Source organism: Homarus americanus, unplaced genomic scaffold (assembly GCF_018991925.1).
Source record: "Homarus americanus isolate GMGI-L3 unplaced genomic scaffold, GMGI_Hamer_2.0 scaffold40856, whole genome shotgun sequence".
In the NCBI taxonomy this organism is placed as follows: domain Eukaryota; kingdom Metazoa; phylum Arthropoda; class Malacostraca; order Decapoda; family Nephropidae; genus Homarus; species Homarus americanus.
The window spans coordinates 1,165,328-1,190,535 of NW_024734615.1; the positions used below are offsets into that span (position 1 = coordinate 1,165,328).

The 25,208-nt window shown below is 38.8% G+C and overlaps 2 protein-coding genes across 3 annotated transcripts in view; both read right to left on the reverse strand.

Annotated features, from left to right (window-relative positions):
* The window catches only part of LOC121870317 (basic proline-rich protein-like), a 13,101-nt gene extending 7,967 nt beyond the window's left edge, over positions 1-5,134 (reverse strand). Inside the window, exons 1-2 of the mRNA XM_042372100.1 lie at positions 4,766-5,134; positions 3,245-4,309 (exon numbers count right to left, since the gene is read on the reverse strand). Coding sequence (XP_042228034.1) covers positions 3,245-4,309; positions 4,766-5,134 — 1,434 coding nt within the window. The remainder of the gene's footprint in view (positions 1-3,244; positions 4,310-4,765) is intronic.
* Positions 5,135-7,713: 2,579 nt separating this feature from the next.
* The window catches only part of LOC121870356 (zinc finger CCCH-type with G patch domain-containing protein-like), a 36,251-nt gene continuing 18,756 nt past the window's right edge, over positions 7,714-25,208 (reverse strand). For both annotated transcript variants that reach the window (XM_042372150.1, XM_042372149.1), the window contains exons 9-10: positions 8,972-9,142; positions 7,714-8,374 (exon numbers count right to left, since the gene is read on the reverse strand). In XM_042372150.1, coding sequence (XP_042228084.1) covers positions 8,052-8,374; positions 8,972-9,142 — 494 coding nt within the window. In that variant the 3' untranslated portion in view covers positions 7,714-8,051. The remainder of the gene's footprint in view (positions 8,375-8,971; positions 9,143-25,208) is intronic.

The following is a 25,208-nucleotide window of genomic DNA, read 5'->3' on the forward strand; positions in this document are numbered from 1 at the left end:
ACCCACTGCAACTATGAGGGCCTATAACAGCACCGCCGGCCCTAGGAGGGCCCATAGGGGCGCCACAGCTTCTGGCAGGGTTCTTGGGGGGCAGAGGCGCCCCATAGAGGGACCCTGGGGGAGACACCGCCTCTGGAAGGGCCTCTGAATGCCCCACCGCCGTGGTATGGCCCCTGTGGGTGCTGCCGTCCCTGGGAACACCCCTGAATGCGCCGCCGTCAAGGGGAAATCCCCTGAAGGCGCCCCCGTTCCTGTAAGGGACCCTGGGATCGCCGCTATCCCTGTGAGGGTCACCTGGCCATGCCAGAAACGGAGGCGCCCCGAGGGCCCTCTCAGGGTCAGCGGTGCCCCCAGGGGACCTGTCAGGGGCGCTGGATCCACCAGGGGTGCTCTTCGGTACAACTGCAATCCCAGGGGCCTTCTCAGGGAAGGCGGCGTCGAGAGGGGCTCCTTCAGGAATAGCCGAGCTTCCATTTACCTCTCAGGGATGGCGTCGCTCCAAGGGACCCTCGCTGGGACGGCAACGCTCCTAGGGACTCTCACAGGGACGGCGGCGCCCCCATGGGCCCTACTAGGGGCGCTGGCGTCTCTAGGGGCCCTCACAGAGACAGCCATGATCCCTAGGGCCTTTCCAGGGACGGAGGCGCCTCCAGGTAGATCCTAGGGACCGTGGTGCTCCCAGAGGCCCTGCCAGCGGCGGTGGCGCCTTCAGGGGCCCTTCCAGAGGCGGTGACTTCCCCCAGGCCTCTTTATGGGGCGCCACTGCTCCCAGGGACCCTGCCAAGGCCAGTGGCTCACAATAGGTCCTCCCAGGGGAGTCGGCGCCCCAAAACAATGGATAGTGGTGTCGTACATATTGCGTTCTTCCAGTAATCTCTTACTTAACTGTGATTGGTGGAATAAGAGGTAACGTCATCATATTACAGTCTATAGGAAAACAGAGGAATCAGTCAGCACAACACCCCAACTTATGTTTTACTGTCGGATATTTATTCTCCTTTTCATTGTTCAGGTTGCGATAATACTGAAAATGCTATGGGCAATGTCTATTTATTGAAAACATCATAACTCCAAGAGTTTAAATAGTGAAACGAGAATACATATCCAACAGCAAAGCATAAGTTGGGGGTGTTGTGCTGACTGATTGCTCTGTTCTCCTATTGGCTGTAATTTGATGACGTTACATCTTGCTCCACCAATCACAGTTAAGTAATGGATTACTGGACGAATGTAAAATGTACGACAAAGCTATGAAGTTCTGCGGGCGATGCTGCATGTGGAAGGGCCCCTGGGGGCGCCGTCGCCCCTGGCAGAGATCGTGCCGCCCCTGGAAAGACACCCACTGCGACTAGGAGGGCCCATATCAGCGCCACCGGCCCTAGGAGGGCCCATAATGGCGCCACAGCCTCTGGTAGGGTCCTTGGGGGCAGAGGCGCCCCATAGAGGGACCCAGAGGAGACACCGCCTCTGGAAGGGCCTCTGAATGCGCCACCGCTGTGGTATGGCCCCTGTGGGCGCTGCCATCCCTGGGAACACCCCTGTAGGAGACGCCGTCCCTGGGAACACCCCTGAAGGCGCCCCCGTCCCTGTTAGGGACCCTGGGATCGCCGCTATCCCTGTGAGGGTCACTTGGCCATGCCAAGCACGGAGGCGCCCCCAGGGCCCTCTCAGGGTTGGCGGTGCCCCCAGGGGACCTGTCAGGGGCGCTGGATCCCCCAGGGGCGGTCTTAGGAACAACTGTAATCCTAGGGGCCTTCTCAGGGAAAGCGGCGTCGAGAGGGGCTCCTCCAGGAATAGCCGAGCTTCCATGGGCCTCTCAGGGATGGCGACGTTCCAAGGGTCCCTCGCAGGGACGGCAACGCTCCTAAGGACTCTCACAGGGACGGCGGCGCCCCCATGGGCCCTACTAGGGGCGCTGGCGACTCTAGGGGCCCTCACAGAAACAGCCATGATCCGTAGGGCCTTTCCAGGGACGGGGGCGCCTCCAGGTACGTTCCTAGGGACCCTGGTGCTCCCAGAGGCCCTGCCAGCGGCGGTGGCGCCTTCAGGGGCCCTTCCAGAGGCGGTGACTCCCCCCAGGCCTCTTTATGGGGCGCCACTGCTCCCAGGGATCCTGCCAAGGCCTGTGGCTCACAATAGGTCCTCCTAGGGGAGTCGGCGCCCTAAAACAATGGATAGTGGTGTCGTACATATTGCGTTCTTCCAGTAATCACTTACTTAACTGTGATTGGTGGAATAAGAGGTAACGTCATCAAATTACAGTCAATAGGAAAACAGAGGAATCAGTCAGCACAACACCCCAACTTATGTTTTACTGTTGGATATTTATTCTCCTTTTCATTGTTCAGGTTGCGATAATGCTGAAAATGATATGGGCAGTGTTTATTTATTGACCGTCATATCTCCCAGAGTTTAAACAGTGAAACGAGAATACATATCCAACAGCAAAGCATAAGTTGGGGTGTTGTGCTGACTGATTGCTCTGTTCTGCTATTGGCTGTAATTTGATGACGTTACATCTTCCTCCACCAATCACAGTTAAGTAAGGGATTACTGGACGAATGCAAAATGTACGACAAAGCTATGAAGTTCTTGGGGCGATGCTGCATGTAGAAGGGCCCCTGGGGGCGCCATAGCCCCTGGCAGAGACCCTGACGCCCCTAAAAAGGCACCCACTGCCACTAGGAGGGCCCATACCAGCGCCGCCGGCCCTAGGAGGGCCCATAGGGGCGCCACCGCCTTTTAAAGGGTTCTTGTGGGCGTCACTGCTCCTGAGAGGGTTCCTGGGGGTGACGCTGCCTTTGGGACGGCCCCCTGGGGGCTTCACCACCCCTGGGAGTGCCGAGCCGATGGGAGGTCCCCTGGGGGTGCAGTCGCTACTGGGAGGACCCCTGGGGCCACCACCCCCGCTGGAAGAGCCCCTGGAGGCACCGCCCCTGCTGGAAATGACCCTGGGAGCGCCCCTGTGAGCGACAGACCTGTACGGCCATTAGGGGTTGTAGTTTTTTAGTTATTTTGAACTCTGGGAGATGCAACGATAAATAAATGCACCGACCATCACATTTCTAGTATCACTGCTTCCTGAACAATGTATTGGAGAATATTTTCAAACAGGAAAATATAAGTTGTTGTGTTGTACTGACTGACTGCTCTCTTCTCCTATTGGCTGTAATCTAGACTATTAAAAGAATAATCCACCAATCATAGTTAAGTAAGCATCTGCTGAAGGTATGTAATATATGACACAATATCCAAGCATGCCATAGGGACCTAGGGGGCAATGGGTATGGTCCCTGAGGGAGCCGGCACTGGGAGGGTCCCTGGGGTCACATCCGCTGCTAGGCGGCCCTGTCGCCCCTAGGACGCCCCCTGAAGGCGGCAACATCTCTAGGAGGATTTCTGGGGGCGTCGCTGCCCACAAGAGAGCCCCTGGGGGTTCCATCTCCACTGGGAGGGCCCCTAGAGGCACCGTAGCCGCTGGGAGGCCCCATGGGGGAGCTGCAGACTCTGGGGGTGATTCTGCGGGCGTTGCCTCCCCTAGGAGGGTCCCTGGAATGGTCCCTGGGAGCATCGTCTCCCCTTGGAGGTTCTCTGGGGGCGCCGCTGTCACTGAAAGGGTTTCTGGGAGCATCGCTGGCCCTGACAGCGCTGCCGCCTGTATTAGGACACGTGGGGGCACCTTCGCCCATAGAAGGGTCCCCTGGATGTTCCCTAGGGGCATCACCGCCCTGAAAGGAATCCTGGGGGCGCCATCACCCCTGGGAGGGTTCCTAGAGGTGCCGCCGCCCCTAGGAGGGCTCTTCGGGGCTCCACTACCCCTGGTAGGGCTCCTGGGAATGCTGCTGCCCTTGAGAGGGCCCCTGGGGTCGCCGAAACCCCAGAGAGGGCCCCTGGTCCACCAAAGCCCCAATTCGGTTCCCTGGGGCGGCAAAGCCCTAGAGAGGGCCCCTGGGGCGTTGCCGCCCCTGGCAGGGTATCTGGGGGCGTCGCTGCCACTGGGAAGGCCCCTGGGTGCTCCACCACTTTTGGGATGGCCCCTGGGAGTTCTGCCGCCGCTCGGAGGGTCCTCGGGGGCGTCATCGCCCCTAGGAATGCACCCTAGTGGCGCCCCCGATTCTAGGAAGGTTTCCTGGGGATTCCTTGCCCCTGGGAGAGTCCCTGTGGGCAATGCCGACCTTGGAAGTGTTTTTGGGGGCGCCACCGCCCCTGGGAGGGTTATTGGGATGGTCCCTGGGGGCGTCCTCGACCCTGGGGACGCCACCGCCCTTGAGAGAGTCACCTTGGGCCTCCAACACCCCTGTGAGGGTCCCTGGAAGTGACACCGCCCGTAAGAGGGTTCCTGGGGTAGATGCTGCCTCTGGGAAGTTCACCACCCCTGGGGGTGTAGCTGCCACTGGAAGGTCTCTTGGGGGTGCCGTCGCCACTGGGAGGGACCCTGGGGGCGCCGCCGCCCCTTGGAGGGTCCCTGTGAATGCCAGATATTTATGGCCCTTGGATGCAGTACTTTTTGCGCTATATATAACTCTGGGAGATGTAACGTTAAATAAATGCACCGCCCATCATATTTCCAGTATCACTGCATCCTAAACAACGTATTGGAGAATAATATCAAACAAGAAAACATTAGTTGTGGTGTTGTACTGACTGACTGCTCTCTTCTCCTATTGGCTGTAATTTGGTTTATTAAAAGAATAATCCACCAATCATAGTTAAGTAAGCATCTGCTGAAAGTATGTAATATATATGACATAATGACCAAGCATGCCATCGGGCCCCAGGGGGTCTTTGGTAGGGTCCCTAGGGGAGCTGGCATTGGGAGGGTCCCTGGGGTCTTCTTTGCCCCTAGGATGCTTTCTGAGGGCGGCGCCGTCTCTGGGGCCATCGTTGCCCATACGAGAGCCCCTGGGGGTGCCATCGCAGCTGGGTGGGCCCTTGGAGCATCATCGCCGCTGGGAGGGTCCCTGATGTCGCTGCGGTCCTGGGGGCTCCACCATCCCTGGGAGGTCTCCTGAGGATGCTGCTGCCTTTGAGAAGCCCCTGGGGTCGCCAAAGGCCCAGAGAGGGCCCCTGGGGCATCAAAGCCCCAAAAGAGGTCCCCTGGGGCACTGAAGCCCCAGAAGGGCCCGTGGGGCATCACTGCCCCTGGGGGCGCTGCCACCACTTGGAGGGCCCCTGTAAGTGCCAGACCTGTAGGGCCTTTGGGTGCAGTATATTTCAGGAAGGTTTGGAGCAACTGCAGGAGCAGGACAATAACATCTCATTGTGCTGGAAGGGCCTAGAAGGGCAGTTAAGAGAAAGTGAATTTCAGGAGTTGAGAAAGAGCTAGGATTTAACAGCCTATGGAAACAGAGAGGGAGACTGCTCATTTGCAACAAACTGTTGTTTAGGAAATGGGGAAGGCCAAGCCAGAAGGAGATACAGCAACTAGTTTTGCCTACTACCTTGAAAGGGGAGGTATTGAAACGTTTGCATGATGACATTGGTCATCAGTGTATCGAATGCACCACTAGAATGATTAAGCAGAGGTGCTACTGGCCACGAATGGATCAGGACAGGACATCTTTGAATTACTGTAGGGACTGCCATCGGTGCATTGTAGCAAAGGCAGTTATCCCAGAGGTACACATGCAGATGAAGCCTCTTACAGCCAGTAGACCCTTTGACAATCTGGCAGTGGATTTTACAGTACTAGAACCATCAAGTGACAGCAGAGAAAATGTGCTGGTGGTGACAGATGTGTTCTCTAAGTACACCTGGGCATTCGCCACACGGGATCAGAAGGCATCGACTGTAGCAAAGACCCTGGTTGATGAGATATTTACCAAATATGCTCAATTTCAAAGTGCATTACTGAAAGACCTATGCAAGACCTGAGGAATAAAGAAATCTAGGACTACCCCCATACCATCCAGCTGGAAACGTACAGTGCGAGAGGTTTAACCGCACAATGCACCAATTGTTACAAACACTGTCAGTCGAGCAAAAGAGACATTGGGCAAAGCATCTAGGAATGGTAACTCCCATCTATAATAAGATTCCTAGCTCGACCACTGGGTTCTCCCCTCACACTTCGATTTTCGGTACCGATCCCAAGCTTCCGATAGATATGTTATTTGCACAAGCAGAGGAGGTGGTCTCGTGTGATGATTGAGTGGCCCTACACAAAGAAGTATTAGAGAATGCCTGGAGAGTTGCAAATGGTAATTTCGAGAGCAAGTGTCAGAGTAGGAAGCTTCTGTATGATAAGAAAGCGAGAGGAAAAGTATTGGACGTTGGTTAACGTGTACTAGTGCGAAACCTTCATGGAAAGGGAAGAAGTAAAATTCAAGACAACTGGTACGATGATATATATATATATGATATCCCCATGTGTTGAATGAGGAGGGAAGTGTGTATAGGATTGTTCCAGAGGAAGGAGATGGGGCCTCAAAGGTAATACACTGCATGCATTTGCGGGCAGCCCCAAGGGTAGCTGATGGCTCAGATGTGACAGATAGCTATGATGGCAATGATGAAGACAATGCTGGTTGCCCAGTGGGGGACCCACATCATGACAGTGGTGAAAAGTCTAGGAACGAGGTAGAGACACATAGTTCTAATGAGGACCTGGACCCCGTAGCAGATAGTATTAGTAGCAGTTGTGGGGAAGAGTCTCAGGGTGGACTTGCAGTCCACTTATCCATGCAAAGTTACAAAAAATCTCAGTAAACTCTCTTAATCTGGGGGGAAATTCACTTAACATGGACTGAATTTCCCCCAATTAGTCCAGATTAAGAGAGTTTTACTTATGTCTTTGGTAACTTTGCGTGGGCAAGTGCGGTTTTCTTTGCAGTATGCATACAACATCAATTTTACAATATAAACTGATTGCTAGTATCAAATATAGCATACTAAGCCCAGTTTATATTAAATGATATAAATAAGCCAAATGTACCCCAAATGGACAAAAAGGCTATCTTTTCAACATGTGTTTACAAAAATCAAGTTCGGTGATGCGTCCTGTGTCTATTGTGCATCTATAGTATTATGTAGCATATATCCTTAAGTGGTTGTACGGAATAAGTTGTGTGTCGCTGTTACATGGTTTGATTGTAAGGGGAAGGTTGTCCAGTTGCTCTTCTGATTGACTTGTTTTGTAGTGGTTGGAACAAATGTTCATTACCTTTTCTCATTTGATTAGTGATAATGGTGCAGTAGTGTCTGTGTTTAGTTTTCTAAATCTTCTGTCTTGTCAATGCAGTGTTTGTTAATTTAATTTGTTCCTTGGTATATGTTAAAATACCTGTACTGTACTCATAATTTTTAGCCCCAATATTCATCCTTGTTTTATCATATTAATTGGTGCATTGTTTGTGGTTATCAGGACTGGATTAATTTTTGCCATGCAATTTATGTTTGTTTGTCTTATTTGTTCTGTTGCATCTTCAATTTTACTGGCCTGTTTCTTTAGATCTTCCTGGGTACCTTATTATATGGGTTATACTATACAGTATGTCATGGTGGGGGTATGTCTGCAGTATATACTGTATACGTACAGTGTTGGTGATAAATTGCGGCCTTTTGGAAAACTGGTGTTAAGGTCAAATCTTGACAAGCAGTATGAAATTTCATTCTTCTCATGACAATTCAAGCCTCTTATTTTATACTATTGTGACTGTTCGTTGGCATTAAAACCTAATGACTCATATCCTGACTGTGTTAAATACAAAAACCAACAGGTGGGAATTTATTTTCATAATTGAAAGTGCATCCAATGTTTACTTTAAAACCTGTTTCACATATACAGCATACATACAGATAACATTTATATTGAATTTGTTTCTAACATACTTAGGTAATTTGAGATTATATTTTTATGCAGAGTAAATACACCTAACTGTTACTGTCCTATCAGTTATTGCATTTCAGTGACACTAACACAATTTACCATGATACACTTTTAATCCTAGTTTTCTTAAAGAATACTCTACTTAATAACAACTGAGTGAAATGACATATTTATGAGATGAATGATGAGAATTTGGTAAAAAAAAAAAAAAAAAAAAAATATGCTAAAATACACAAAACTTCTTCTTGTCTTTTCTACTCTGTTGTTCTCCCTGCACCTTTCCTTCAGCTTCTTGTAATCTTTGTATCTCTATTTTCTTACTCTGTAGCTTACTGTCAATAATGGCCAAAGCTGCCTTATTGCCGATTTGTCTCTCTTTTGTGGTTTCCAGTTTTTCTACCTCTCTCTGAAGTTGACGGATATTTTCACTCAGTTGGTAATTCTTCATGTTGAGGTCTTTGGTTGAATCTTTTTGAAGGGCACATTTACTAACATTCAACACAGGCTTTGAGTTTGATTCATCATCACTATCTTCTAGGGGTTGACCTGAAATTAAAAGAATTAAATTAAATACTGTATCAATACTTCCTGTATGGTGAACATCAAATTACACTATGAGTATACAGTACTCCTCCACCCCCCCCCACTTCTAATTCCCATCATCATCATCATCATCAACCAGCAACATTCTACATACACACCTCAAAGTAAGTGTACTTTACTTTGAATCCTGATTAAAATAAAAATGAAAAATGTTAGTGAGACCAATTCAGGCAGATAATCTCACGGAAAAGTGTCTTTATCTAGTGCAATTGAATATATCAAGTTAAGGTAGAATTACAGCACAGTATTTAATTTTGAAGCTATTTTTGAGCATTACTTCTATGATTTTGTTTAAACCAATTTCCTTGGTACATTCTTCAAACTTAAGTGAACCTGTGAGAATCTCACCTCTGGTCTACTGCATGGCTTACACAAACTTATTGTCACATGTTCACTGATGGTAAACTGCCACCCACATTTACTCAACATAACCTAAGTACCCCAAACCTTTGTTTACAGCAGTTTGGTAAAGTGATGCTCTGAACATTGTGTATTGTGTGGCCTTTTCTGTCTTTTATTTTAATGTGAGTAAAGATTTACCTTTTCCTCCCAATTTCTTATTAATTAAATCAAAGACCGATGTTTTCTTCCGGAGTCTCTCTGCAGCTTGGGCAGATTTGGCTTCTTCCTTCTTTCGTTCTCGGTCAAGTCTCTTCTCAACTTCTAGCAACTCTTCGCCATTAGATGCTTCACGAAGTTCCATGCAACGATCTGTAAAAGTTAAACAGAGTGTAGGAATAGGATATCTTCTCAAGAGCGGAGATTTAGCTCTTAAATGGCAGTCAACGTCAATTGATGTTAGCTGTAAGGACAGCAGCCAATATCACTGGATATTTTAAGTTCCTTTGTCTTCTAGATTTTGCACATAAGGAGGAATCCTTACTCACCTTTTAAGGTTAAGTGTATGATGCAACTGGTGAAAATAAAAACCAATGAGAATGAGGAAAATCATTATATTTTTTAAATAATTACCCAGTAATAAAGAATTTCCTTTAAATCATTACACAAATATTGTTTTTTCTTCATTTTCTTCCTGTGTTGTGGATAATATTTGTTTCTCAGCTAATAATATATACTGAACATGATTTCCTACACTCAAGTAGTACAGTGATATCCAGGTTAGCTGGAATAATTGGTGCAGAGCTCTTCCGGTGATGAGAGATTTCTGGGTAATAAGACGATTCTCTCTCAAACCTGGAAAAAATCACATTCCCGGAATTTTTCTGGGTACTGGATAAAGTTTTTCATAATTTTCCAGAGATTACTCATTATTTCATCCTCTGAATTTGCTCCTAGACCAAGAAAAAATATAATACGAAATTGGGGGAGATTTTCCGTAATTTTCTCAGAAAACGCCCCTGATTTCAACCTGGAATGGAGATTCCCTAAAAAATTCCTACCCAATTTAAATTCCGGCTAACACGGATTCTGCTAAAGGATATATTACTGCCTGCTATAGTGAAAATTTATCACTCATTAAATGTCCAACCACAACAAGCGGTGTTTGAGCTCTTAAGGCATTAAATTGGATAACGTATCTTTTCAGTAATCACAAATATGCCAAAGAGTTAGGTGAGTAAGTTTAGTGCTTCAAGTCACCTAACATTTCATATGCACATCTAATTCTCTGACCCTTCACCTCAAAATTGTCCATAAAGTACAGCTACCCAATATTCCCTTTTTTACAAGGAATTATTCAAAATAATTTGGAAAATCACGATAGCACATTTGATATTTCCACTTACTGTACTGGTAAATATTGTATAGCTAAACAGTATATATTACATCCTTACATTCAGAATTTATAAATTTAGTACAAATTTTAGAGTAATATGTTCACTTTTGTAGGTTGCAAATATCCCATGATCAATTTACAAAGGCTATGTAAGGCTATTTTGAAGAAAAAACTTATTACAAAGCAATGAGACAAAAGTATTTTCAGAAATAAAGAATATGTAACTAATTACTGGTGTTACAAAAGGGGTTGAAATTAAAAATGACAGTACTGTATTAGGAAAGAGATTAACATACTAGCACTAAGTGAAGATACTGGGAGAAATCAAATACATAGGTATGGCTACATCAAATTAATGACAGCAGTCAGACACACTAAAATGATAGCTATATGAATATCAAATAGAAGAAACCTTGTTGGTAAACCTGGAAAAGATAGAAATGAAATATCAAGCACACTGCATGGAGAGAGACAAAATATAAACATGGAAGAAATCAATCTCTCTGTTAAGACTGAGGGCTGTATTCACAGTCATTACCACCACCTGACCGATTGACAGCACCTTTATGTGTGGTTATTCAAAGATGCCTACAGACCAAAAGGCATTCCTGATGGATTGGGTTTCCTATTAGGATTATTGGAACAATTCATTGAGAGGGGGTTCCTGCCCTGTGGCAGTCCCTACGAATATAATTTTTTCGCCCTTCAAATTATGATACTGTATACAGGGGGATCCCCTAAATTCGCAGGGGTTAGGTTCTCAAAATGGCCGCGAATCACCAAATCCGCAAATAACATTTGCAGGGGGGTGGGGGGTACATCTTTCCTTGTGTACAAAGAAATCTATCTTCCCTTTATGTGTTTGCCCTTAGGACCAGGGCTGTGGAGTCGGAGGAAATTTCGGCTTGTGGAGTCGGAGTCGGTAAAATTGTCCAGACTCCGACTGAAGCTATTCTGTTCCTAAGAGCAAATATATGAACTCAGGCATATTCATTGCAGTGATTCCACTGATCCCACTAATTTTCTTAAATTATTAAAAGAATTTATTTCCATTTTATAAGCATTATTATGAATTTATTGTAGCAGGCACAGTATAGCATTATAATTTTGGACGATAGTCTCTTCTTTACCATTTGAAATTTTGAATTATATCAAATTTTGTTTCGTTGAAAACTGCACAGAGGCTCTCAGCTACAAAACAATTAGCTACAACCTGTTTTTGGTGAGATTAAGGCAAATTTAATTTAATAACTTAATCATGTAAGGTTTATCCATTTTCCTTATTAAGGTATTCATTTCTTTAATGTACATAAATATATAACTTTACTTTAAAAGGAATTGTAGGATCATCATTTAGATCCACATCAGATTATGAGCTTAAACAAAATTCATATGCTGAGATCGAACTTTTAGATATATATGTAAATGGTGTTTTCTAGTTAATATCTTAAATTCTTAATAAATTTATTTTTCTTTTGATTGAAACTTTGAAAGTCAAGCCTATCATCTTTTTGTAGTTCTTAAATATCGTCCAGATCATTAATAAAGCTGTAGCAGTATAGCCAAGGTGTTTTACTTTTTACCTATGCAGGTTACAACATACAAATTACAATTAGGATGGTAGAAATAGTTGTTACAAATAGGCCAAGGAGTCGGAGTCGGAAGCATAAAAATTTGAGGAGTCGGAGTCGAAGGTTTTGTCTTCGACTCCACAGCCCTGGTACCTATACTGAAATTTTGAACAAAATCCATTTATTGGCAGAAAATGACAAAAATTGTAAGTCTAAAGCCTTAAAGGATTTTTGGCCAAAAATACTTTTTCTCTCTGAACTAAAATTTAATGTGCCTAACTATTTAAGTACATCCAGAATAATACACAAGCACGAAGAAATGACCTCGAAACCCATAAGTGGCGAGTAATTAGCATTGCAAAAGTAATTAAAATATTTTAAAAATCATTTGAACATTTTCTAAAAGCCATTTGAACAAGTTATAATCAAGATATCAAATTTTGGTTAACAGATCCTTAAGCAGCACATTCAGGAGTACCTATACTGAAATTTTGAACAAAATCCATTTGTGGACGAAATGCCAAAAATTGTAAGGTTTACCCCTTACAGAATTTTTGGCCAAAAATACTTTTTTTCTCTGAACTAAAATTTAATGTGCCTAACTATTTAAGTACATCCAGAATAATACACAAGCACCAAGAAATGACCTTGAAAACCCATAAGTGGCGAGTAATTAGCATTGCAAAAGTAATTAAAATATTCTAAAAATCATTTGAACATTTTCTAAAAGCCATTTGAACACGTTATAATCAAGATATCAAATTTTGGTTAATAGATCCTTAAGCAGCACATTCAGGAGTACCTATACTGAAATTTTGAACAAAATCCAATTTTTGGCCGAAATGACAAAAATTGTAAGTCTAAAGCCTTAAAGGATTTTTGGCCAAAAATACTTTTTCTCTCTGAACTAAAATTTAATGTGCCTAACTATTTAAGTACATCCAGAATAATACACAAGCACCATGAAAATGATCTGAAACGAGTATGTATATATCAGCATTGCAAAAGTACTAAAATATTCTAAAATCATTTAATATTTCTAAAGTTTATTTGAACAAGTATAATCAAGATATCAAATTTATACAGATCCTAAAGCAAGCACATTCAGGATACCTATACTGAAATTTTTGAACAAAAATCCATTTTGGCTTGAAATGACAAAATTGTAAAGTCTAAAGTCTTAAAGGATTTTTTTTTACCAAAAAATATTGCTTTTTCTGAACCAAAATTTAATGTGCTCTAAATCATTTAAGTACATCCAGAATAATACACAAACACCAAGAAATGACCTCGAAAACCCATGAGTGGCGAGTAATTAGCATTGCAAAAGTAATTAAAATATTCTAAAAATCATTTCAACATTTTCTACAAGCCATTTGAACAAGTTATAATCAAGATATCAAATTTTGGTTAACATATCCTTAAGCAGCACATTCAGGAGTACCGAAACTGAAATTTTGAACAAAATCCATTTATGGCCGAAAATGACAAAATTTGTAAGTCTAAAGCCTTAAAGGATTTTTGGCCAAAAATACTTTTTCTCTCTGAACTAAAATTTAATGTGCCTAACTATTTAAGTACATCCAGAATAATACACAAGCACCAAGAAATGACCTCGAAAACCCATAAGTGGCGAGTAATTAGCATTGCAAAAGTAATTAAAATATTCTAAAAATCATTTGAACATTTTCTAAAAGCCATTTGAACAAGTAATAATCAAGATATCAAATTTTAGTTAGCAGATCCTTAAGCAGCACATTCAGAGTACCTAAACTGAAATTTTGAACAAAATCCATTTTTTGGCCGAAAATGACAAAAATTGTAAGTCTATAGCCTTAAAGGATTTTTGGCCAAAAATACGTTTTCTCTCTGAACTAACATTTAATGTGCCTAACTATTTAAGTACATCCAGAATAATACACAAGCACCAAGAAATGACCTCGAAAACCCATATGTGGCGAGTAATTAGTATTGCAAAAGTAATTAAAATATTCTAAAAATCATTTGAACATTATCTAAAAGCCATTTGAACAAGTTATAATCAAAATATCAAATTTTGGTTAACAGATCCTTAAGCAGCACGTTCAGGAGTACCTATACTGAAATTTTGAACAAAATCCATTTTTTGGCCGAAAATGACAAAAATTGTAAGTCTAAAGCCTTAAAGGATTTTTAATAAAAAATACGTTTTCTCTCTGAACTAAAATTTAATGTGCCTAACTATTTAAGTACAAACAGAATAATACACAAGTACCAAGAAATGACCTCGAAAACCCATAAGTGGCGAGTAATTAGCATTGCAAAAGTAATTAAAATATTCTAAAAATCATTTGAACATTTTCTAAAAGCCATTTGAACAAGTTATAATCAAGATATCAAATTTTGGTTAACAGATCCTTAAGCAGCACATTCAGGAGTACCTATACTGAATTTTTGAACAAAATCCATTTTTTGGCCGAAAGTGACAAAAATTGTAAGTCTTTTGCCTTGAAGGATTATTGGCCAAAATACTTTTTCTCTCTAAACTAAAATTTAATGTGCCTAAGTATTTAAGTACATCCAGAATAATACACAAGCACCAAGAAATGACCTCGAAAACCCATAAGTGGCGAGTAATTAGCATTGCAAAAGTAATTAAAATATTCTAAAAATCAGTCGAAACAGCTTTCTAAAAGCCATTTGAACAAGTTATAATCAAGATATCAAATTTTGGTTAACAGATCCTGAAGCAGCACATTCAGGAGTACCTATACTGAAATTTTGAACAAAATCCATTTTTTGGCCGAAATGACGAAAATTGTAAGTCTAAAAGCCTTAAAGGATATTTGGCCAAAAATACTTTTTTCTCTGAACTAAAATTTAATGTGCCTAACTATTTAAGTACATCCAGAATAATACACAAGCACCAAGAAATGACCTCGAAAACCCATAAGTGGCGAGTAATTAGCATTGCAAAAGTAATTAAAATATTCTAAAAATCATTTGAACATTTTCTAAAAGCCATTTGAACAACTTATAATCAAGATATCAAATTTTGGTTAACAGATCCTTAAGCAGCATATTCAGGAGTACCTATACTGAAATTTTGAACAAAATCCATTTTTTGGCCGAAAATGACAAAAATTGTAAGTCTATAGCCTTGAAGGATTTTTGGCCAAAAATATGTTTTCTCTCTGAACTAAAATTTAATGTGCCTAACTATTTAAGTACATCCAGAATAATACACAAGCACCAAGAAATGACCTCGAAAACCCATAAGTGGCGAGTAATTAGCATTGCAAAAGTAATTAAAATATTCTAAAAATCATTTGAACATTTTCTAAAAGCCATTTGAACAAGTTATAATCAAGATATCAAATTTTGGTTAACAGATCCTTAAGCAGCACATTCAGGAGTATCTATACTGAAATTTTGAACAAAATCCATTTTTTGGCCGAAATGACGAAAATTGTAAGTCTATAGCCTTAAAGGATTTTTGGCCAAAAATACTTTTTCTCTCTGAACTAAAATTTAATGTGCCTAACTATTTAAGTACATCCAGAAAATACACAAGCACCAAGAAATGACCTCGAAAACCCATAAGTGGCAAGTAATTAGCATTGCAAAAGTAATTAAAATATTCTAAAAATCATTTGAACATTTTCTAAAAGCCATTTGAACAAGTTATAATCAAGATATCAATTTTGGTTAACAGATCCTTAAGCAGCACATTCAGGAGTACCTATACTGAAATTTTGAACAAAATCCATTTTTTGGCCGAAATGACGAAATTGTAGCCTAAAGTTTTAAAGGATTTTTGCCAAAATACGTTTTCCTGAACTAAATTTCTAATGTGCCTAACTATTTAAGTACATCCAGAATAATACACAAGCACCAAGAAATGACCAAAAACCCATAAGTGGCGAGTAATTAGCATTGCAAAAGTAATTAAAATATTCTAAAAATCATTTGAACATTTTCTAAAAGCCATTTGAACAAGTTATAATCAAGATATCAAATTTTGGTTAACAGATCCTTAAGCAGCACATTCAGGAGTACCTATACCGAAATTTTGAACAAAATCCATTTTTTGGCCAAAAATGACAAAAATTGTAAGTCTATAGCCTTAAAGGATTTTGGCCAAAATTACGTTTTCTCTCTGAACTAAAATTTAATGTGCCTAACTATTTAAGTACATCCAGAATAATACACAAGCACCAAGAAATGACCTCGAAAACCCATAAGTGGCGAGTAATTAGCACTGCAAAAGTAATTAGAATATTCTAAAAATCATTTGAACATTTTCTAAAAGCCATTTGAACAAGTTATAATCAAGATATCAAATTTTGGTTAACAGATCCTTAAGCAGCACATTCAGGAGTACCTATACTGAAATTTTGAACAAAATCCATTTTTGGCCGAAAATGACAAAAATTGTAAGTCTTATGCCTTATAGGATTTTTGGCCAAAATACGTTTTCTCTCTGAACTAAAATTTAATGTGCCTAACTATTTAAGTACATGCAGAATAATACACAAGCACCAAGAAATGACCTCGAAAACCCACAAGTGGCGAGTAATTAGCATTGCAAAAGTAATTAAAATATTCTAAAAATCATTTGAACATTTTCTAAAAGCCATTTGAACAAGTTATAATCAAGATATAAAATTTTGGTTAACAGATCCTTAAACAGCACATTCAGGAGTACCTATACTGAAATTTTGAACAAAATCCATTTTTGGCCGAAAATGAGAAAAATTGTAAGTCTATAGCCTTAAAGGATTTTTGGCCAAAAATACGTTTTTTCTCTGAACTAAAATTTAATGTGCCTAACTATTTAAGTACATCCAAAATAATATACAAGCACCAAGAAATGACCTCGAAAACCCATAAGTGGCGAGTAATTAGCATTGCAAAAGTAATTAAAATATTCTAAAAATCATTTGAACATTTTCTAAAAACCATTTGAACAAGTTATAATCAAGATATCAAATTTTGGTTAACAGATCCTTAAGCAGCACATTCAGGAGTACCTATACTGAAATTTTGAACAAAATCCATTTTTGGGCCGAAATGACAAAAATTGTAAGTCTAAAGCCTTAAAGGATTTTTGGCCAAAAATAATTTTTCTCTCTGAACTAAAATTTAATGTGCCTAACTATTTAAGTACATCCAGAATAATACACAAGTACCAAGAAATGACCTCGAAAACCCATAAGTGGCGAGTAATTAGCATTGCAAAAGTAATTAAAATATTCTAAAAATCATTTGAACATTTTCTAAAAGTTATTTGAACAAGTTATAATCAAGATATCAAATTTTGGTTAACAGATCCTTAAGCAGCACATTCAGGAGTACCTATAATGATATTTTGAACAAAATCCATTTTTGGGCCGAAATGACAAAAATTGTAAGTCTAAAGCCTAAAAGGATTTTTGGCCAAAATTACGTTTTCTCTCTGAACTAAAATTTAATGTGCCTAACTATTTAAGTACATCCAGAATAATACATAAGCACCAAGAAATGACCTCGAAAACCCATAAGTGGCGAGTAATTAGCATTGCAAAAGTAATTAAAATATTATAAAAATCATTTGAACAAGTTATAATCAAGATATCAAATTTTGGTTAACAGATCCTTAAGCAGCACATTCAGGAGTACCTATACTGAAATTTTGAACAAAATCCATTTTTTGGCGGAAATGACAAAAATTGTAAGTCTAAAGCCTAAAAGGATTTTTGGCCAAAAATACTTTTTCTCTGAACTAAAATTTAATGTACCTAAATATTTAAGTACATCCAGAATAATACACAAGCACCAAGAAATGACCTCGAAAACCCATAAGTGGCGAGTAATTAGCATTGCAAAAGTAATTAAAATATTCTAAAAATCATTTGAACATTTTCTAAAAGCCATTTGAACAAGTTATAATCAAGATATCAAATTTTGGTTAACAGATCCTTAAGCAGCACATTCAGGAGTACCTATACTGAAATTTTGAACAAAATCCATTTTTTGGCCGAAATGACGAAAATTGTAAGTCTATAGCCTTAAAGGATTTTTGGCCAAAAATACATTTTCTCTCTGAACTAAAATTTAATGTGCCTAACTATTTAAGTACATCCAGAATAATACACAAGCACCAAGAAATGACCTAGAAAACCCATAAGTGGCGAGTAATTAGCATTGCAAAAAGTAATTAAAATATTCTAAAATCAATTTTCATATTTTCTAAAAGCCATTTTGAACAAGTTATAATCAAGATATCAAATTTTGGTTAACAGATCCTTAAGCAGCACATTCAGGAGTACCTATACTGAAATTTTGAACAAAATCCATTTTTTGGCAGAAAATGCCAAAAATTGTAAGTCTAAAGCCTTAAAGGATTTTTGGCCAAAAATACTTTTTCTCTGAGCTAAAATTTAATGTGCCTAACTATTTAAGTACATCCAGAATAATACACAAGCACCAAGAAATGACCTAGAAAACCCATAAGTGGCGAGTAATTAGCATTGCAAAAGTAATTAAAATATTCTAAAAATCATTTGAACATTTTTCTAAAAGCCATTTGAACAAGTTATAATCAAGATATCAGAATTTTGATTTAACAGATCCTTAAGCAGCACATTCAGGAGTACCTATACTGAAATTTTAGACTTCAAATCCATTTTTTGGCCGAAATGGCGAAAATTGTAAGTCTAAAGCCTTAAAGTTTTTTGGCCAAGAAAATACTTTTTCTCTCTGAACTAAAAATTTAATGTGCCTAACTATTTAAGTACATCAGAATAATACACACAAGCACCAAGAAATGACCTTGAAAACCCATAAGTGGCGAGTAATTAGCATTGCAAAAGTAATTAAAATGTTCTAAAAATCATTTGAACATTTTCTAAAAGCCATTTGAACAAGTTATAATCAAGATATCAAATTTTGGTTAACAGATCCTTAAGCAGCACATTCAGGAGTACCTATACTGAAATTTTGAACAAAATCCATTTTTTGGCCGAAAATGACAAATTGTAAGTGTAAAGCCTTAAAGGATTTTTGGCCAAAAATACGTTTTCTCTCTGAACTAAAATTTAATGTGCCTAACTATTTAAGTACATCAGAATAATACACAAGCACCAAGAAATAGCCTCGAAAACCCATAAATTGGCGAGAGTAATTAGCATTGCAAAAAGTAATTAAAATATTCTAAAAATCATTTGAACATTTTCTAAATGCCATTGAACAAGTTATAATCAAGATATCAAATTTTGGTTAACAGATCCTTAAGCAGCACATTCAGGAGTACCTATACTGAAATTTTGAACAAAATCCAATTTTTGGCCGAAATGAAGAAAATTGTAAGTCTATAGCCTTAAAGGATTTTTGGCCAAAAATACGTTTTCTCTCTGAACTAAAATTTAATGTGCCTAACTATTTAAGTACATCCAGAATAATACACAAGCACCAGAAATGACCTCGAAAACCCATAAGTGGCGAGTAATTAGCATTGCAAAAGTAATTAAAATATTCTAAAAATCATTTGAACATTTTCTAAAAGCCATTTGAACAAGTTATAATCAAGATATCAAATTTTGGTTAACAGATCCTGAAGCAGCACATTCAGGAGCACATATACTGAAATTTTGAACAAAATCCATTTTTTGGCCGAAATGACAAAAATTGTAAGTCTAAAGCCTTAAAGGATTTTTGGCCAAAAATACGTTTTCTCTCTGAACAAAAATTTAATGTGCCTAACTATTTAAGTACATCCAGAATAATACACAAGCACCAAGAAATGACCTCGAAAACCCATAAGTGGCGAGTAATTAGCATTGCAAAAGTAATTAAAATATTCTAAAAATCATTTGAACATTTTCTAAAAGCCATTTTGAGCAAGTTATAATCAAGATATCAAATTTTGGTTCCAACAATTCCTTAAGCAGCACATTCAGGGTACCTATACTGAAATTTTGAACAAAATCATTTTTTGGCCGAAATGACGAAAATTGTAAGTCTATAGCCTTAAAGGATTTTTGGCCAAAAATACGTTTTCTCTCTGAACTAAAATTTAGTGTGCCTAACTATTTAAGTACATCCAGAATAATACACAAGCACCAAGAAATGACCTCGAAAACCCATAAGTGGCGAGTAATTAGCATTGCAAAAGTAATTAAAATATTCTAAAAATCATTTGAACATTTCTAAAAGCCATTTTAACAAGTTATAATCAAGATATCAAATTTTGGTTAACAGATCCTTAAGCAGCACATTCAGGAGTACCTATACTAAAATTTTGAGCAAAATCCATTTTTGGGCCGAAATGACAAAAATTGTAAGTCTATAGCCTTAAAGGATTTTTGGCCAAAAATACGTTTTTTCTCTGAACTAAAATTTAATGTGCCTAACTATTTAAGTACATCCAGAATAATACACAAGCACCAAGAAATGACCTCGAAAACCCATAAGTGGCGAGTAATTAGCATTGCAAAAAGTAATTAAAATATTCTAAAAATCATTTGAACATTTTCTAAAAGCCATTTGAACAAGTTATAATCAAGATATCAAATTTTGGTTAACAGATCCTTAAGCAGCACATTCAGGAGTACCTATACTGAAATTTTGAACAAAATCCATTTTTTGGCCGAAATGACAAAAATTGTAAGTCTATAGCCTTAAAGGATTTTTGGCCAAAAATACTTTTTCTCTCTGAACTAAAATTTAATGTGCCTAACTATTTAAGTACATCCAGAATAATACACAAGCACCAAGAAATGACCTCGAAAACCCATAAGTGGCGAGTAATTAGCATTGCAAAAGTAATTAAAATATTCTAAAATCATTTGAACATTTTCTAAAAGCCATTTGAACAAGTTATAATCAAGATATCAAATTTTGGTTAACAGATCCTTAAGCAGCACATTCAGGAGTACCTATACTGAAATTTTGAACAAAATCCATTTTTTGGCCGAAATGACAAAAATTGTAAGTCTAAAGCCTTAAAGGATTTTTGGCCAAAAATACTTTTCTCTCTGAACTAAAATTTAATGTGCCTAACTATTTAAGTACATCCAGAATAATACACAAGCACCAAGAAATGACCTCGAAAACCCATAAGTGGCGAGTAATTAGCATTGCAAAAGTAATTAAAATATTCTAAAAATCATTTGAACATTTTCTAAAAGCCATTTGAACAAGTTATAATCAAGATATCAAATTTTGGTTAACAGATCCTTAAGCAGCACATTCAGGAGTACCTATACTGAAATTTTGAACAAAATCCATTTTTTGGCCGAAAATGACAAAAATTGTAAGTCTAAAGCCTTAAAGGATTTTTGGCCAAAAATACGTTTTCTCTCTGAACTAAAATTTAATGTGCCTAACTATTTAAGTACATCCAGAATAATACACAAGCACCAAGAAATGACCTCGAAAACCCATAAGTGGCGAGTAATTAGCATTGCAAAAGTAATTAAAATATTCTTAAAATCATTTGAACATTTTCTAAAAGCCATTTGAACAAGTTATAATCAAGATATCAAATTTTGGTTAACAGATCCTTAAGCAGCACATTCAGGAGTACCTAATTCAGGGCTGTGGAGTCGGAGTCGGAGTCGAGGAGTCGGAGGAAATTTCGGCTTGTGGAGTCGGAGTCGGTAAAATTGTCCAGACTCCGACTCCGACTCCGACTGAAGCTATTCTGTTCCTAAGAACAAATATATGAACTCAGGCATATTCATTGCAGTGATTCCACTGATCCCACTAATTTTCTTAAATTATTAAAAGAATTTATTTCCATTTTATAAGCATTATTATGAATTTATTGTAGCAGGCACAGTATAGCACTATAATTTTGGACGATAGTCTCTTCTTTACCATTTGAAATTTTGAATTATATCAAATTTTGTTTCGTTGAAAACTGCACAGAGGCTCTCAGCTACAAAACAATTAGCTACAACCTGTTTTTGGTGAGATTAAGGCAAATTTAATTTAATAACTTAATCATGTAAGGTTTATCCATTTTCCTTAATAAGGTATTCATTTCTTTAATGTACATAAATATATAACTTTACTTTAAAAGGAATTGTAGGATCATCATTTAGATCCACATCAGATTATGAGCTTAAACAAAATTCATATGCTGAGATCGAACTTTTAGATATACATGTAAATGGTGTTTTCTAGTTAATATCTTGAATTCTTAATAAATTTATTTTTCTTTTGATTGAAACTTTGAAAGTCAAGCCTATCATCTTTTTGTAGTTCTTAAATATCGTCCAGATCATTAATAAAGCTGTAGCAGTATAGCCACGGTGTTTTACTTTTTACCTATGCAGGTTACAACATACAAATTACAATTAGGATGGTAGAAATAGTTGTTACAAATAGGCCAAGGAGTCGGAGTCGGAAGCATAAAAATTTGAGGAGTCGGAGTCGGAGTCGAAGGTTTTGTCTTCGACTCCACAGCCCTGCTTAGGACAATTATTTCTTTTACCTCGTTCGTTATAGCATTCGTTCGTTATAGGATTAATCCATTCCAGGCCCCCAAATACAACCACTTATCAATTAAAAATTTCTGTGGAAATTGTAAAAAATACGGTATGTTATCTTACCTTAGTGTTGTTAGCATGCAGGACAGGAGGCAGAGGAGAAGGGGGGAGGAGAGAATTTTGGAGAAGAGGTGGAAGGAGAGGAGTCATCCTTCCTATCCCTCTTTGGTGACTGTCTTACAGGCACTTTGTCTGTTTATTTATAATTTCTTTCTTAGTTTCAAGGGTTATTAGCTTTCTCACTCGCTTTTGACGATTCATTGTTGTAATTGTACACTTGTTTAACAAAATAGTTATAAAAATAACACGAAGTTCCACATCAAAAGACGAAATTTCAACAAGTTCAGTGGTGCACTGACTACACAATGAACCAATATGGCACCTGACGCTCTTGCTGTGAGCCGCGGAACAACAATATTCATGCGCCAGACGAAATAGTCCCGTATTCATCCGCGTTCGTTGTAGGAGTTGCGTTCGTTATAGCATTCTCAATTTTATAGGTAAAACCGTTCGTTATAGGAATATTCATAGTAGAATCCGTTCGTTATAGCATACCCTACTGTATGTGTGTGTGTAGACACACACACACAAAACACATACAAATAAATAATAATTAGAAAATCTTCTCACAAATAATCAGAAAAAAATTTATTAAAAATGTGAATCTACCCTCAAGTCCATGCTCTATTAATAAAGAATGGACTTGAGGGTAGACTGTCCCATTTTTAATAAATTTGTTTCTGATTATTTGTGAGAGTATTTCCCATTATTATTTACTGTATGTATTTTGTGTGTGCCCACACACAAACAAACAAAGTACAGTATTTCTCTTCTTATTACAGCTCCAGGGGTCAAATGCCTTGTTTAATACAGTATATTTTTTCCCTTCTCTTGAATGATGCTAACTAGAGCACTGCTCTGTTTAAAAGGCAACGGTATGCTACATTCATGACTATCCATATTTCCCGTACCGTGTTGTGACAACTGACTTGCGACACCGCAACTGCCAGCCATCCAAGTGTGGTCAACACCCGTTGAAATATAACCTTAAAAAACCTATGAAACACCAGAGAATAATAATTTATATATCCTACAGATATCCTCTTAACACTTTTATGTTCATTTGGTCATATAACGTGAATTTTTTTTAGTGTTTGTTACTTTTTTGTGCGTTTGAGGAAAATATTATTGGGGTAATGGTTGCCTGGGTTGTGGCAACAGTGGGCCATCCAGCCGGTTGATCAGGATCACGACCCATCATAGTGCTTGAAGCACGTTCTTGAATAACCTCTCCCTAAACGAGCTTTTGGTTCCCGATGGTCGGGCTCACCAGCGGACATGACGACTGTGAATACGGCCCCGAGTAGCATGGGGGGAGTTTATATGGGGTGCTTTCACCTGATGTAGTTAATTCTTACAATTCTACAAGACACTTAGTTAGAAGATGAGGATTTTCATGATACAGGTTGGGTTTCCTTTATCCAAATTGCTTGGGGCCTTAAGGCCCGAATTCAGAACGGTAGTTTGAACCTGGGATTTGAGTTCGGCTCAGGCATGCGAATCAGGATTCCTTGAGCCGAAATTTCCTGCAATGAATTACCCATATTCAGAACATCAGCTTGAACCCCGGATTGGGTAAGCTGTTGCCTTTTCTTCAGTTATGAGCAAGGATTCAAACACTCAAATTCCAGCCAATCATGTTTCATCTACACCATTATGACAGTCAATCACCATCGAGAGTAATGTTTACATGATTATGGCGGCAACTATGACTCGACGAGTTTTTACGGAGGAGAAATCTCTCCTTGCACATCAAAAGTTACTTTTATTACTATAATTACAATCAAGTTATGATCAAATTACAATGATTTGTGGTACTGTGTTACAATGTGCTTTGTTGTTATATGATAAAGAAATTCATAGAGGAAGAACAATTACATACAAATTGTAGATATAATCCGGGACAGGTGTCAATATTCATAACCAAAGCAAGATGAATCAATGCAGGGCGTAGTAACCCAGGTAAGTTCGGTTAGCTTAGGATTCTTTCTGTTCTTTTAACGCCACATTTCCCCTGATTAGTAATGTTAAGAAAAGACTTTCCTTACTTAATACACTAAAATCAAAATGCACTCAGCATTGATTCAATTATATTGAAAATACATCAAATAGTTTTCCTAAAGAAAAACACTCAAAATAAAGAAGCATCAGCGTTCTTTACATTTACATACCAGTACTTTATTTTCATGGACCCTAAACACAAAAGTGTTGTAACACACTACCATAACTCATTCAGTAACCAGAACCTTTCTTACCCGGAAACTGTTCGTTGCAAAGAATCTCAAAGAAATCATGAGCTGATGAAAGGGAGGTAGAGGTGAACCATAGCCAATAGGTCTGTCAAGTAGATGCTCCATATCACAGAAAATATCAAGGAAATCTCCCTTGCTGAACCTATATCGTTGTTTAAATTGTGTTTCATCATAAAAATTTATAGGATTCTCCATATCAACCATTGGTCTTCTCTCTACACAATTTCCAATTTGGTGATATTGCCAATAATCGCCCTCTGTCAAAATTCATGTTGACTTGCTTGAAGGATCAACTGCCAATCCTGCCTCCAGGCTGGATTAACGCAAAGATCGACAATTCCGATCTCAAACCCAGGTTTGAATCTTTGTGTTGGCTCAAGCCAACATTAATCTCTGCTCAATCCTTGGTTTAAACTTTCATGTGGTTTAAAATCACTTTTCTGAATTCGGGCCAAAGGGTCTCGGATTTGGGATATTTTCGGATTTTGGAATACCTATATCCTGTCTACAGAACCTGTATAATGTGGTAGCTCACCCAACTAGGATGGGGCAAAGTCTATGCACAAAATTCATTTACAGCATATGGATATATATATTCTGCAGGTAGTTTTATGAAATATAAATAATCATTTTGGGTATAAAATA